General features: G+C 44.2%; 1 protein-coding gene across 7 annotated transcripts in view; it reads right to left on the reverse strand.

The window, feature by feature from the left end:
- The window catches only part of LOC149329965 (venom metalloproteinase antarease-like TserMP_B), a 73,450-nt gene that overhangs the window by 50,039 nt on the left and 7,672 nt on the right, over positions 1 to 15,739 (reverse strand). For 4 of the 7 annotated variants that reach the window (XM_089560677.1, XM_089560675.1, XM_089560678.1 and 1 more), the window contains exons 1-2: positions 5,479 to 5,819; positions 1,456 to 1,527 (exon numbers count right to left, since the gene is read on the reverse strand). The exons of 1 other annotated variant lie outside the window; for it this stretch is intronic. In XM_089560677.1, the coding sequence (XP_089416803.1) occupies positions 1,456 to 1,527; positions 5,479 to 5,706 (300 nt within the window). In that variant the 5' untranslated portion in view covers positions 5,707 to 5,819. Of the gene's footprint in view, positions 1 to 1,455; positions 1,528 to 5,478; positions 5,820 to 7,265; positions 7,515 to 15,739 lie in introns of those variants that run through there. 2 more of the 7 variants (XM_089560676.1, XM_089560679.1) reach the window with 2 other exon arrangements.

A 15,739-nucleotide genomic window follows, 5' to 3' on the forward strand; every position in this document is an offset into this window, starting at 1 on the left:
AGCATTCATTTCAAGCCTTTCCTGGAGCTGTTTTCGTTTTTTCTTACGGAGCTCATTAGCAGTTTGAAAAAGTGACCCCAGCATAAGCGATGCGGCATATGTATATGCTGAGGCGTCGAGCTTGTGTATGAACAGCACTTACTGCTAACAGTTGGGCTGGGAGATCCGAAAGGTTTTCACGCAAAAGCATTCTTTCATTCAGGGATGGTAGTCTTGCGCTGGGAACAACCGTTCTGGGTGCCCAAATTCTAAAATTTTTCATAATCTTCTTTTCAGGGAAGGCTCCAAAGGTCTGAATCTTACTAGCGAATTGTCAAAAGCAGCAACCTTTATTTCTGGGTGTGAATTTACCTTTCGAAGACTCTCATGTATACTGTCTAGAAGCCCAGTGAGCATGTCAGTTCACTTAAAGTCTCTCGCTTCTCGCATTCGACCATGCACATTGAAGACTGCCTGCAAACCTTTTTTTCGACAGCATCCTGGTGCATTATCACATCGAGGATCAAGTTGTATAAGAAGCCTTCAACAGGAACAAATACAGATACGCATGTGTGAGCCATCTTCATCATCATCATCATCATCATCATCAACCTGACTACACCCACTGCAGGGCAAAGGCCTCTCCCATATCTCTCCAATTAACCTTGTCCTTTGTCAGTTGCCGCCACTGTATCCCGCAAACTTCTTAATCTCATCCGCCCACCTAACATTCTGCCGTCCCCCGCTACGTTTGCTTTCTCTTGGAATCCACTCCGTTACCCTTAAGGACCAGCGGTGATCTTGCCTTCGCATTACATGCCCTGCCCAAGCCCATTTCTTCCTCTTGATTTCAACTAAGATGTCATTAACCCGCGTTTGTTCCCTCACCCACTCCGCCCGACGTCTGGGAAAATCAGTGTTCTAGTATGGAGTTTGTTTAAATATTTCTAGCCGGCACGGTGGCTAAGTGGTTGTGGTGCTCGACTGCTGACCCAAAAGACACTGGTTCAATCCCGGCCGCGGCGGTCACGTTTCGATAGAGGCGAAATACCACAAACCGGTGTACTGTGCAATGTCAGTGCGTGTTAATGAACCGCAGGGCTCCGAAATTATCCACAGCCCTCCACTCCGGTGTCTATAATAGCTTGAACCGCTTTGGGAAATTAAAACCATAAACTATAGCGACCTTTAAAGTTTTCTGCGGCGATGTGCGCGCGGTTAGGCGAGTGTTAATTCATTATAAGGACGTTTTACGATAAATAGCCACTTGAAAGCATAGTCCATGCCTATTGGGTTCAGCCGCCCGCCCTCTTCTGAGAAATTGTTATGTTCTTTTTGCACCAGAATTCGCATCAAAGTGGTTTATCGGAGCTGCGAATTGAAAAGAAAAATGCGGATATAATCTCAAGGCCTTTAGAACATTCACGTGCTCCTTCAATAACATTATTCATAATATACTGTGTACTAAATACTTACATTCCATACGGTGACACCGTTCAATTGGAAGCGAACTTTTGGGTCCGTCATATTTTCGTAAATTAGATTAACCTGAAAAAAATGTACACCAAACTCTGTTTGCTTTGATGTATGTGTCTCTGTATTGAATGAAATGTTTCAACTTATAGCGGTTCCAGAAAGCCGCTTGAGGGGATAAAAAATTACTCCAATACGCGTGCCACCATTTCTCATAAAGATGCTGCAGTTGTTCTGCATTGCAATTCGGTCATGCTTATACCCCTATGGGATTACGAAATGACTAAGAATATTTAAAAATCACAAAGCTTGACGCTCTTTTTTAAGAACTGCTTGATTCCTAAAAAGGACACAACAAAAAGAAACGTCCACAAAACAAAAACAGCAGATAAATAATCATACAAGCTTCCATGAACTGTCGCGCTGTGCATCCAGTAAGATATATTTTTACAGCTTCCTATGCAGGCAAGTAACGTCTAACATGACACTTAACTCGCAGTGAAACCGACGCTAAGTGTGGCTGGTAAAGGCGAAGTTTACATCACAATATATATCCACCGAAAACAAAAAACCTTTCTGTAGCTGCATTGGATCTGACGCCTGCGCGAAGTCCCAGCGGCTAAATCTGCGGATCGCCAGGGCAGCGCGTCTGCAGTATTGGAGGTGTGTTTTACTTATTCAGCCCTGGTGTCACCACCGCTATCAACTGCATTGGTGCAGTGCAACCACTAGCCGCAATATTGATCGCGGCGGTAGCTTTTGCGAAAGCGCATTGCTGGTATCACCTGCAGGACTGTTCCAAAGGGGAATGGCACACGTACCCCGCAGCATAATCGCCAACTTCTTAAAGGAAATGTGTTTCAGTTACAGGCCGCTAGACGGGTTCCACAATTGCACTGAGCAGTGTTCCACTGTTTGGGCAACCAAAACTACCCGCTGTATAGAAAGGCGAGAAGGTGGTGGATGCGGCCAGACGCGTCGAAATGACTGAAGAAAAGCTGGTTGGCACGGGGGCTTGTAGATTTCGAAAGCGCCGATAGGCATCTAGCGCACTGCCGTGTTGATAAAAGTGAAGGGCTGCAGGCGCCTCTAGGTCAGGCAGTGGAAGGAGCAAGCGAAAATTAATAAGCTGAGAGTTTTTAACGCTACCTCGAAAGGGCCCGAGAATATGCTGCCCATGTCCATCAAAGCATTTCATAGTTGCTTCTACTTCCGACCGTGGCGTGTCACGCGTACCTTTTCTGCAGCTGTGTTTTTTGTTACTCTAATAAGACGTACTAAGTGTGTTACGCATTTTATAGCAAATTAGGTATTAAATATACTGCTAATTGCGAAACATGTAACCTGCCCACCGGCTTGGTCGTAGTCTCACGTTCACCGCAATAGCCCAAACATTTGGTTCCGTGCCCTCTTAAAGGCGTTACACTACTTTTAGAATGACATTTAAAGGCACACTGATGAGTAACTGAAGTCGGCTGTCTCTATAGACTACGGAATTCTGATGACAGAGAGTCCACTCTCGGCGAAAACGCTGCTTCTGCGCATTAGTTTCAAAGATCCAATCACGAAGACCTAAACTTTATCTCTAGCGCACATAAACTCTCGGAGACGACACCGAGTTTTTCGTGCGGAGACCAGATATTACGTTCTTCAGCCATTCACTTTAAACCTGCGTTACCCAGTCGGTGTCGGTGTGTGCGTCACAAACCCGATCCACTGAGAAATCGACACTTCCACACGCTAGAACAAATTATGGCAAACAATCACTTAATATCCTTATACCTCATGTTCTAAACAGCTACGAATCTCACCAGTTTAACATGATAACCTCCGATCACATGACCTAAAAGAGTACTTTGTAAATAATATACCATAACTTCTTCCTATATATTGTAGTTTGCGTATGTATCGGTGTCCTTTTACCGTTTTTCATCGACCCACCAGTGTGTCACTTTCAAATGCATTTTGTGCAGTTGTAATGTTTTTATGCGAAGCATATTAACGTAGGTTTCGGGCCTTCGCGCGACGCCCGGCGGTGGCCACCATTGACCCTGAAGTGAGATCACATGACGTGACGTCACGTGATGACGTCACACCGGCTGCAGATGGGGCCTCATATCGCGCCGTCGGTCGCCTCCCGGCGGTGGCCACCATTGATCTTGAAGTGAGATCACATGATGTGACGTCACGTGATGACGTCACACCGGCTGCAGATGGGGCCACATATCGCGCCGTCGGACGTCGCCCGGCGGAGGCCTCCACGCTTCGGTTCGCGCCGTCGCGCGCGACGCGGCGGCGGCGCCACCATCGCTGCATCACGTGTATGTGACGTCACGCCAGGGATGAAGCGGCGCGCGCCCGCCGTCGCGTCAGTCTCTGTGCCCGCAACCGCGCCAGCGTCTTTGCGCCGGGCGTGTATGCGGTCAAGATGCCTCCTAACGCTGCTTAACATGCTTCGCATCCACTGGGCTTAACCTTGATAAGCCTCCAATTTTTTGCTAGTCTCGAAAGTACTTCTCTGTATAACAATCTCTTCAACCATAAATATTATAATTTGTTTGCTATAGTGCGTACGTATGCGACCTGCCACCGTTGTTTATATCTGTTTATTTTATTTATTTTCTGCAATGGCTTTTAGATGAGCCACAAGCATCTCCAAGATATTATCTTTTTCATTTGGCCTGTGGCTTATTCTAAAGAATATTTGCACTTCTACGAAATAAAGTTAACCTTACCTACCTAAAAAAAAGTGGCAGTTACGGCGAAACCTTAATTTCCCGCGACGCGAAGAACGAGTTCCTTGGGTACTGGAAACCTGCTACCTGCCACGTCTAAGACACGGAAGAGCCCCTGCCAAGGTTGGCAGGTCGGAAAGTAGAGAGAGAGAGAAATCCTATGTCCATTTGTCGGTAACACGAGGGGGAGGCCCGATACAGGCAACTAAAAGCAAGGAGATGACGAATTACTCGGATCGCAGTTGGATACTGTTAATTACGCTCGCCCGTAATTTATTTAACTTCAATTCTCTCCGCCATAGACGCGTCTTTTTTTGCCGGATAAAGGTTAACACACCCAGAGGAAGCCAGCGTACAAAGCGTTAGAGAAAGCCAAAATTCAATACAGGTTTGCAAAGTGTCCCTTTCCTCTCGGGTGTATTCGACGCTTCCCTCATCCAGTGTAATATACACTTCGCTTGAGTTTGCGAACATCTACATTGAGATATGCCATGCGTATGCTTATTATGCGTTAAATACTCCACACTATGGTGGATAAATTGCTATTTGAGGTTGCAAGTGAGATATGAGATAAAAAATGAGAAATATATGCACAAAGTAGGTGATATCTATTAGAAGCAAAGTAAAGGCACTTTTCACCAATGCGATATTTATACAGGGCTCCTAATTTCATGAGGCGGCTGTTCAGAAAAAAATGTAAGAACCTAGAAAGTTTCCTCACCTCCGGTTCTAAGAAACTGGCACACTAAGAAGATTTCCAAGCACACGATATCCTAAGTTTCAATTAAGTGCCGACTTGTACGAGCGAAATCGGGACAGAAAGTGAATATTTCATTTTCATTCCTAGTTGAAAGTGTCCGCGGTGGGATTTACTTAAAAGGCTGAAAACCTGCCAGTCACAAAGCATACAGTTAAGAGTAAACAAACTTCAACTAGTGCAAGTGCAGATTAATGATCGTTTATCCGCGAAATTCGGAGTTCTGGGTTCGGATCCCACCGGCGGCATGTGGCTGTTTTTTTTTTCTTGCTATTAATCTCCCATTCATGAAAAACTACAGCTTAATAAAAAGAGACATCCTTTGTGCTTCTTGGTATACCATAGCGAGCATCTCGTTTTCCTTCATTTGCATGCTTAATAGTTCATATATGAAGTAATTTGAGCAGCAGGCACCCATGTTGAAGTGACCATTAGCTACGAAGCTTGTAGCTGTTTTCCTCTTTAAGACAGAGAAAATATGAGAGATGTGAACAGGGAACTTATTTTATACCGAACACAGTAAGAGCAGCGTACCGAGTTCAGCATTCTACCGAAGTAGGAAACGGTCTGTACATAGTCAGAGTAGTAGTTTTGATATTCCCGGGTTACCACAACGCACGCCTCGACTACGAAAGTGTCTGGGCGCACATATGCCTTTTTCGGTTGAGGTGCTGTAAAAAGAAGGCGGAAGTAAAATGAGCCCGCATGAAGCGATGCAGCAAAAAAAAAGTCAGCTACACACAAGGCGCCACCATTCTCCATCACATCAGGTGAAACGACCAGCAAATAATAAATCCTTCACAAATGCAGCAATAAAGTATAAGATTGAGATAAGGTGCTTCCAAGCACCTGGATATCGCTATGCTTATCGCAGACTGGGCGCCAGCAGACTGGAGCAGCGGCGGCGCGTAGGAAGGGAGACGCCTCTTTCCGTGCGAACGCAAACACTGAAATACTGCACGGAACTGATGACGGGCTTCGCACCGCGGTAAAGTTTTGCGGGTCTCTTCATTGAAGGTGTTGACGCTTGGGCGGTGCCGAGCCCTCTGGCCGAGCCTGTCTTCCCTGTAGGTAGTGTTTGCATACAAGAACCGAGCAGTAGGAGTGGTGTAAAAAAATCAGCGCAGCATAGCCTGTTTAGTACTCCTAAAAAGTGTCCAATTATACGCCGAATTATCTGCTTCGCTGTGTCATTGGCGCTGGATAATGCGAATATATGAAATGAAAAATTCGGCATAAAATGATGACGATATTCTTCCAAACGCTGCAACATGCAAAAATGTATTTTGTGATTCATGCAGGAGGAAAAGTGTTTTGCTGAGTGGAAATTGAGACCTCGAAAACCTAATAAGGAGGAGCGGTTGTTTATGATTGAAGCTCTGAAAAAGCGTTTCAAAAGTGCTTATCTTATATAATTAAGAACCTTTATTTTTCAATCATAAGAAAGGAGGGCGTGGTCGGTAAAAACGGCAACACGGCTCGACAAGTGGCCAGAGACTCTCTATAAGGTTAAAGTTGCATATTTCAATGCATAGAAGTTTGTAAAAAAGAGAACACAAAAGTATATCGTGGACGGCAGTGTACGAACATAAAAATAAATGTACTGCTAGACTGGTTTGTACGTGTGGAATACAAAGTGACGCTTCCTACAACCGGTAGAAGGATTTAAATCAATTCCATACTGATTAACCATCCAGATTTTGTGGACTGCCGATTGAACTACGTTAAATGTCGAATGTGTTTTTTTTTTTTAATTTTGGCCTCGCGCACTATAGCAGCTTCAATACCAGACTGGAAGCGACAGGATGGTGGAAGGGAGTAGGTTAAGGACAAAACTGCATCTCAATCGACAAACTGCGCAACCAGTCGCACTAAAAGCACGTAAAAATACTTCTAAATTGCTCCTTCGCTTGCACACCTGGCAGAGAAGGTGAATTTCCAAATGAGTGGGAATGTACAGCAACCACTGCCCTGTGTTCCACAAAAAGTTCACCTGAAATTGCGGGGATTGAATGGACGTTTTTGAATTTAGTGGCCACCTTCCACCATGTCCATAATATTATTCCAGGAGGAGAGATGTATCCTTTATTCTTGAAAGCAGAATTACTCTTATTTTTCAGCTATGTGACGGTTGTGGGCGAGCGCAATAGGAATGATCCAGTTAGGATAAAAGCGCTTTCGTATACTGTGGTGAGGAAGCATGTCAATGGCAATAATTCACACCATTATGTCAAAATAAGTTTTAAACAAGTCACCTGGGACCTGCTGTTAGTACGTTGGTTCTACTGATTCTACATGACTTTTGAAGAAGGCTAGCTTACCTGATTCTGATGCGCTGACATAAAGTGCAAGTAGTAAAAATGTCAAGCATGGTGTCTCCATTTTACAACGCCCAGCATTTAGCGCCGTGTCACCCAGCCTTCGTGAAATGAGTGGTACTGCGAACTATCTCCGGCACACGTTCTATAGAAAATTAAAAAAAAAATAGAAAGAACAAAAGACTGACGCGCTGACGTCGGTCGTGTCGCAGCTACGAGATATTTTTCCGCGAATGGGTCCAGTAAGCATGAAATGACGAGACACCACTTCAAGGCACGCCTGTAAATCATAAATTATGTTGCTAACGCTATAAATCTGCATAATGTTAACATTACAAAATTTTTCAGTTTTTATAGCACTCCTCTGTATATTAGCACATGGAATGATGTATGAATAGTTGCCTAGAGAATGGGAGTCAAGTACTAATCAGCGCATCGATTATGGTAAATAGTTCTGTGCGGAGGGAACTTCAGGATTCATAGTATACTGGTAGCGCCATACACATTCGACAGAAAGGAGGCGAGAATCACAGGAAAAGTCAAAGGTTAGTCTGGCTGCAACATGTTTACTTACCACAATTACAATATTGTGAAGTATAAAAGCCTTGGCTGGTGCTGTACTATAGAGCTCAGAAAGGAAATGCAGCCTGTAATTTTGATGCTATTTTTCGATACAGAATAAATACACGCTTCTCTTTTATGGCTACAAAGCGAATGCAAATGAATGCCAATGCGCTCAGGGAACGCAGAAAAGCACTACTCTTGTTTAGTGCAAGATTTTCGCGATGACGTGGCTGCTCTTCCTGGCTCAGGACCGTGATAACCAGTAATTATGAGGAGATGCCTTTGGGCTGAATTGGGAAATTTATTCGGGTGAATGTTTATTATGTATGGGCAACCAGTCGCAAAAATTCGACAAGACGCTGCTAAGACTATAAGTGGTTCTGCTGTAACGGCCCCAAAGTAGCACGTAGCTTTGTTAGCAGCTGTAGTGGAATGCGTTTGACGAATTTAGACTACCTTTGGATCTCTAACCTGCACTGACATCACACAGTACGAGGAACTTAGTCTAGTTAATTTGCGTCGAAATGCGGCCTCCACAACCTGGATTCTAAACCGCGTCTTTGGGTTTAGCAGAAGAAAGCCATGGTCGCCAAGCCACAGTAGTGTGTCGCTGCTATCTCGACCTTCCCGAGCTGTTTTTAGGTTGTCATGGCATGTGAAGCGTCATGCCACTGTCACGCGTGATTCTCAAATGCACTGCTGCTACAAAATTTTTTACTAGCTTCAGATTGACTCACGTGCAGCACGCCCCCCTCACCCTCCCCCCCCCCACACACACACGCACACACACTCACACATTCGCGAGAACGCACACACAGAAGTGCGTGGAGCCGCAGTAGCAAGCCTGGATACTAACCATTATCATTTTGCGGCAAAAGAGAAGCAGCTATTTTTGTAAAGCCATTCTATTTAAAAGCTACACAGGCGCGGTTTTTGCGACAATCTTGGATGAACAATTCCAGCAAATTCCAATAACATTAGGCTGCTGTCACGTGAGAAAACCTGTATGCACTAACTCCATATTTTAGACTCCATATTGGTCTTTCTGAGTAAGCTGAAGTTCACGAAGACAGGCATCGGACAGACAAGCATCGGCAAAAAACAAGACTGAGGGTTATTGTGCTGGCGCAATAAAACAGGTATAGTCATAGGAAGCGGGATAGCTCCAGAAGAGATCTGGGATATACATCGAAATTTTGGTTGCATTAGGTACGCCCGATATCTACATGAACAATTCAATCACGCATTTCTGCTACAGTGAAACGTAGTCTCTTCTTTATGTCAAGCTTATATATGCACTCGCTTGTGCGCCTTCTAATACCGAAATTTTTGCGAGGTTATAGCTTTCCCGTATGTTAATTTTTCTGCGTGTAGAGGCATTGATCTTTGCTGAATTAAACGGATACTAACTCATAATACTTAATATGCTAGAGGTCGGTATGCGTTGCGGACAAAAAGCGTGACCACCTGGTGAAGGTGAAGAAAAATGGCCCCTCTCGCAAACTAAAGAAGCAATCGTAACCGTATGACATATTGCAGGATTTAGGTATATAGCGAGGAAATAGAACAATTCGGTACAGGCACTTAACACTGCTTATGTATAGGAATGCGAAAGAAGACGCTTTTAAACCGTCCAGCTTATTTCACTAACGTTCCTTCTTCGAGATGGTCCGTGTGCGCGGTATGTTGTGCACGACGACCGGAATCGCCTGCGCTTTGCATTGCCGTAGTTGCTCGACTGCCTGTCGTCGGTTAGACTGGCACGCCGAGCGCGTCGATCGGACAGTGAAAGATAGAAATAGAAATTCTTGGGAGCACCAAGCGTAGCTCCCTTCGCACACCGAGCCTCATTCCGTTTGCGTGCCTCATCCGCGTCTACGTACTTGTGAGGACAGCCACATGCGGCCGGTGGAGCCGCCGTAGATGTCGCTGCTTTGGGTTCTATTTCGGCGAAAGACGCGCCAAAGGCAGAGCACTTCTTTGAATGCCCGCTTTGGTCGCGTCCTCTCTCCTACGCAGCGCTCATTAACGCTCTTGGCCTTGAAGCGCCTATACAGCGCCTCTCCCCAACTCAGGAGGATGAGAGTCGAAATCCCCATTCGCGCTCCACTTTTCCTCCTCACCTGCCGGCCTCACCTACCAGCCTGAGACGGAGTGGAATTGCCAGCGCGCCGAGCCGCAGCCTTGATGTCACCCTATATGCATGCCATATCTATGGGCGCAAAGCTTTTAAGGCGAAAGCCTTTAATGCCTCATCATTGTCGACAGAAGGCTGTCAACAAAAGCTTGTCAGCAGAGGTGTCACCCTTTTGACGGGCGTCCAACGAGATGTGTAAGACAGTTACTGCGTAATCTTCTTTCCTTAAATACAATTTTCTTAAATACTCTTTCTCTTTCTTCTTTCACTCCCATTTCCTCCTTTCCTGTACGGGGCAGCTCAGGTGTCCACAGAGATGGCAGAGAATTACCGCGCCATTTCTTTTCCTCAAAAAGCGTTGCGTTCAAAGGGCAAGGAATCGCGCCGAATGGGTGGTGGCGTTCCATGGAGACCCTGGCAGCGCTACAACACGCTGTCGCGTTCCACTCCTAAAGGCGAAGCTTAAGCGTCATTAGTTAGCACTTAATTAGGATTTAGGCATTATTCAGTAATTAGCCATCAATTAGTAATTTGTCACTACTTAGCAATTAGTCATTACTTATTTGTTTCGTCATCCAGTGGTGACGTCACCAGTGCCACAGAGGCAGTCAAAGTGGTGCGGAAAATGCTTTCGCCTCTAAGCAGTTTAGACAGTCAAAGCGCCCCCTGAATTGTTTTCGACCATCCCAGCAAACTCGCCGAATGGGGCTAGTGATTCTCTCGCATTAAAAAAAGCAGTTTTCGTTAGCTACCAATATCGAATGTCGAAACCTTTCTGTACGTTGTTCTGTATCTGCCATGCTCTTTCGCTGCTAGCCTCAGCCATGAAATTGGCGGATTTCGAACCCAATTCGGCGAAGCGAGCGTCAGGCTTCTTTGAAGCTTGCCCTCGCGCCTGCTTATACTATAAAAATAAACGTGGTTAATTTTTAAAGCCACAGCCTAGCTGACTCAGGATATGTTAGATAAAAGAAGTAGGGAGTGTGGTTGGTTTTATTTCTATTGGTAGATTATATAATACACATTTCTTACATATATGGAGCCGTGGAATTTCTTCACTGCTGCGGCATAATTCTATAGCGTTTCTTTCTCTTCAGTTAGAGTTTTTTAAAATGCCTGAACGGTACTTCGGCCGCCTATATTCAGATCCTTCCTACCGCAGCCAATTATGTTACTGCGAATTTTCGCAACCTGCAGGAAAAGACCATAAGGCCACCGGCCATTCGTGAGAAAATATCTGCTCAAACTTGTATTCGAGCCAATCAGTAAGATTTACAGAAACTAGCTCAGACGAAGACAAGGTCGTGAAATTGAAACAATAGCTACCGGACTGAGGCTCCTCCACTACTGCTGTTCACTTTGTTTTGTGGTCAAGGGTCCTATTTTACTTCCCTCTCAGGAAGTGCTGCTAAGGAATACTTCCTTATGAAGTGTCTTCGCGGACAAGCTCGAAATGCGAAAATGTTTCTTGAGTAAACCAAATCGCCTGGGAGTGCAGCTCCCAGAATGCTATACACAGGACGCAAATTCCCAGCGAGCACCTTAGACACAGCGTACACAAACTCAGGGATGGAAACGCGGCTCTAGGTAATTTTCGCTTATCCTATTTGCACCTTGAAACACTTAGGATATTTCGTAGGGGCCTAATGTTTGTGGCGTTATGTTCACCGTAGTAAAAAGTACTCCACTGGGAGAGATGCAAAACAGGTAACATACGTGTCCATAGAAGACAAATAGGAAGCTATTAACCATAATTCGAAACACGCTATGTATATTTGGTCAAGCGCTTGTAAGAAATTGTTGCTATGCGTACTGTGTTCGCCTAAATTAGAAGCACAACTTTTTGTTGCCTTTCGTTTCAAGGATCACCGAATGTGAAATTTTATAAGAATTTACACATTTTTGCAAAAACATAAATAACATAACATAAAAACATAAGGAAAACATAAGTAAAAACATAAGAAAAACATCAACAGAGATGAATGGGTACTGAACTAAAATGGTAAACATCTACGGGGCAACTTCGTTTTAGAGGATATTTTTCGTACGAAAACAGCGAAAAGGATATTTCAGATAAAATTTTAAAGAACTTAAAATTTTGTGCGAAACAAAATTTCCGGTTAAGTTAAAAGAAGAAGGTCCGAAGAAGAGAATGAAAATTGTAAGGAGTTATGCTCACTAGTTGCAGAGAAAACTCGTCTGGAATATGCGTAACAAAATATGGAAAGCATAGGGCTAGCTTTCAGCCCTTTAAAGGCAGGCATGAAAAAAACTGAAGTGCATTCGAAGGGAGACAGAAGAGGCCATAGTTGACTTTTTGGGTAAGACACTGACAAATTGCCGCAGCCACATTCTGGAAACTTCTACGGATGCAGTTCATATAAGTTTGCATCAGCGGTATTACTTGTCAACCAGGTAATTTTTTTTTTCAGGGAGTGTTCAGGACCGAAGGATTTTGGAAGCGACCCTCTCAACCTAGCTTTCCCCTCACGGCTTGCGTCATACCTACCCGGCGGTTCTTCGCGTCCGCACATGAAAGTCTAGATACTATTCACATGTTTCTTGATGAAATAAAGGTTCCAGGTGACAGTAATACAAGCATAAGTTTGTATTTTCTACCAGTAATAATTTCTAGTACTACTAGTATTACGAGTAAATATCTTTTTCTGTATGCTACACTTTGGCATTTAGACGTGTCTAAGAGGGAACTCATCACTGTTCAGTGTTCTCTTTTAAGGCGAAAGCCTTTTATGGCTCATGATCGCGGTGTCCGTCTGTGCGCTGGAATCGTGCCAACTGTGGCCTCTCCTCCGCCCATTGGCACAACCTCCTCCCCTCGTTAGCAACCGGGGGGCGCACCTGCGCATAGCAACCGTGGCGGTGGCAGCTGCACCGCCGCTCTTTCGCCAGACGTCTCGTTGCAGACGAGTGAGTGAGACGCATGGCTCCAAAGCGGCCCAGAGAGTCCTTCGTTTACTACAAACACCTTTGGGTAATTCAAACGAATATCGGCGAACACTGTGCACATTCCACTAGGGAGTCATGTACAACACGGTATATGCAGTGGTTTGACCACAAGGCTTTCGCCAAGCACACTGTAGAATTTTCAAAGTGTCTTCGGTAAATTTTTGTACGCTGTTTCCCTGCAAAGCGCAGACCGAATAATAATGAGTGGTGCCGAGTACCAAACGTCTCAAAATATTAAAACCAGAAGGCCGGAAAAATCCGTCAGCGAAACTTAACATAGTCGCCCTAGTGAAGAATGGCAGCCATGCAAAAAGCATGGGACCACGAACCCTACGCCAGCAGCGTATGCCACCCATAGAGACACCTAGCCACCGCCGTTGCAGAGCTGCGTGAACCAATCCAGTAGACCTGAAGGCACCCTGCTCTAAAGGACTTGTAGGCACGCCGACACATAGCATGTTAACTAGCCGTTCAGTAATCTGAGCCCTCGGCACCTAGCTTCTGCGCATATAACGCGACGGGCCTGCTAAAGCCAGTGGCACGGACTAACACGCTACCAGGTCCGTGCACACAGTCTATTGCTAGCCATTACAGAAATGCTTTCGTCATATTTCTTAGTTGAGAGTGGAAATTCTCATTTGTTTTCCTCATAACCTTTTCTTTTTTCACGTTCTTTGCTGCTCGGAAGTCGCGCCGACCAGCCGCCTGAGAGATGGGAACGTTCAGGAAACTGCTTTAAGGGAAATGAAACAATATTCTATCAACAAAGCAGTTCGGCTTTAGATATTTTGTCTACTGAAATAGCTCTGCTCAAACAAAAAGAATTAATATTAAATAACATAGAACATAAACTACTGACCCGCGGTGTATTGGTAGACTACTCAAAAGCCTTCAACAGGATGCACCATTTAACTGTGATACAGAAACTATCTATATATGGCGTCCGTGGCGTGCCACTTAATCTATTTTCCAGCTACTTGACTTACCGCACTCAGTCTGTTCACTTGGATAAATATCGCTCGCAGTTTAGGAGATCCTTTAAACGAAAGGCTACAAAAAGTTGTGCTTCTACAGTCCAGTGTCCCTCAGGGGAGCATGTTGGGGCCAATGCTGTTCAACATCTACATAAATAATTTGGTACAAATAGATAATGAGGTCGATCACATCACTTTTGACGATGACACAAGTATATTTATTTCAGGAATGAATGCAGAATATTTAATACGTTGAGTAAACGATGTAGTGGCGAAACTGCATGCATGGTCCAGAAGAAATGCGTTGCTCATTAACACATACAAATCTAAAGCCGTCATATTCAGAGCTAGAAATGTGTATCTTGCGACTGACCTCTCCTAAACACTTGGTAGTAACACAATTGCAAGAGCGAGTGCTGTAAAAACAGTAGGCGTTTATTTTAACGAATTCATGTCGTGAAACAATCATGTTGACCTGATAGCCATAACCTGATAACCTGATAACCATAACCTGATAACCTGGCTAAAGCAACCTGAGGTTTTCCCCTCCCTTGTTCATTTTGTGATAACCACAGAGCTAGCTAGTGTTGTAGGGGTATTCAGAAAATTTCAGCGCACATTACCAACTGAAAGAAAGATCGCAATTTATCATGCTTTATTGGAGTCTTATATTATGTACTGTATTTTGGTGTGGGGAGCCACCACTTCTACTTAAAAAAAAAAAACTTTTGAAATGGCAGAGGGCTGCGATGAGAGCCATAGTGAATGTATCTTTTATGTCACACGTTAGCTCCCATTTTTCAACATAACACATCATGGAAATCGAAAAAATATATGAATTTCGCATTCTAAAGTCCTATAATGTTCAGGTGAAACACAAGAATATTTTATTTAGAGACATCGCTTTTTAGAGACTTAGAGACTTAGTACTAATAACCAACCTAATAGTCAGGACGTCTTAGCGGTATTCAAATGCACAGTACGCTCACAGTGTTCTCTCAAAGAAAGAGCGTTTTGAACTGAAAAAGCCTATTTTAAAAACTTGCAGATGATTTTAGGTAAATCACTCGGTGGCATGCAGCTTTGGTGGACTTACTTTGCTCATTTATGTAATATTTCTAGAGCGGCCTGGTGTATTTCCATTTTGAAAATAGGCCTGTACTTGACCACCGCCAAACCAAATCTCCTCTATTCCAGTGGTTCTAAATCTTCTTTACCCCAAGGAAATAACCACACACTTCCGAACATGGTAGTGAACCCAGTTTAGATCGGCGTACGTCTCCTCCCGCTTAAAAAGCCCCCAGCCCCTTACCCTAAAACAAACCCACTTTACACTGCGCAGCAAAAAGCACTCTAAATAATACAGTCCAGTGTCTATGTATTGAAAGAGCGTGAAAAAAGACAACTACAGGGTGTTTCACCTAAGACTTTCTGCAATTTTTAAAAATAAGCTATTTGAATTAGATGCGCGCTTTTTCTGGCATAGCATTGTCATTGCTGTAGTACATCATAACGCAGCTAAGACGTGCTAACTAGCAGGCTTGTTAACCAATATTTAATAGTTAACTTTTAAACTATTACCGTTGGGCTCCTTAATTATTGAGAGGCATACAGCCCACCGTAAGTAATGTCCATATGCGTTTTTAGAATTTCGAGAACGCGATTATCCTCGGCGCTGTGGCCCAACAAATTTCGCCTACATCGCGCCAAAATACATGCGGTTTGAGAAGCTTGCAGGCAAAGCAACCTCTCCAGTGCACGTAACTCGTCGAAATAGCCAAAATTTGTTTGGCCACAGCGCCGAGGATAATCGCGTTCTCGAAATTCTAAAAACG

This window comes from Amblyomma mixtum, chromosome 9, assembly GCF_055824585.1.
Source record: "Amblyomma mixtum isolate Tamu chromosome 9, ASM5582458v1, whole genome shotgun sequence".
NCBI lineage: Eukaryota > Metazoa > Arthropoda > Arachnida > Ixodida > Ixodidae > Amblyomma > Amblyomma mixtum.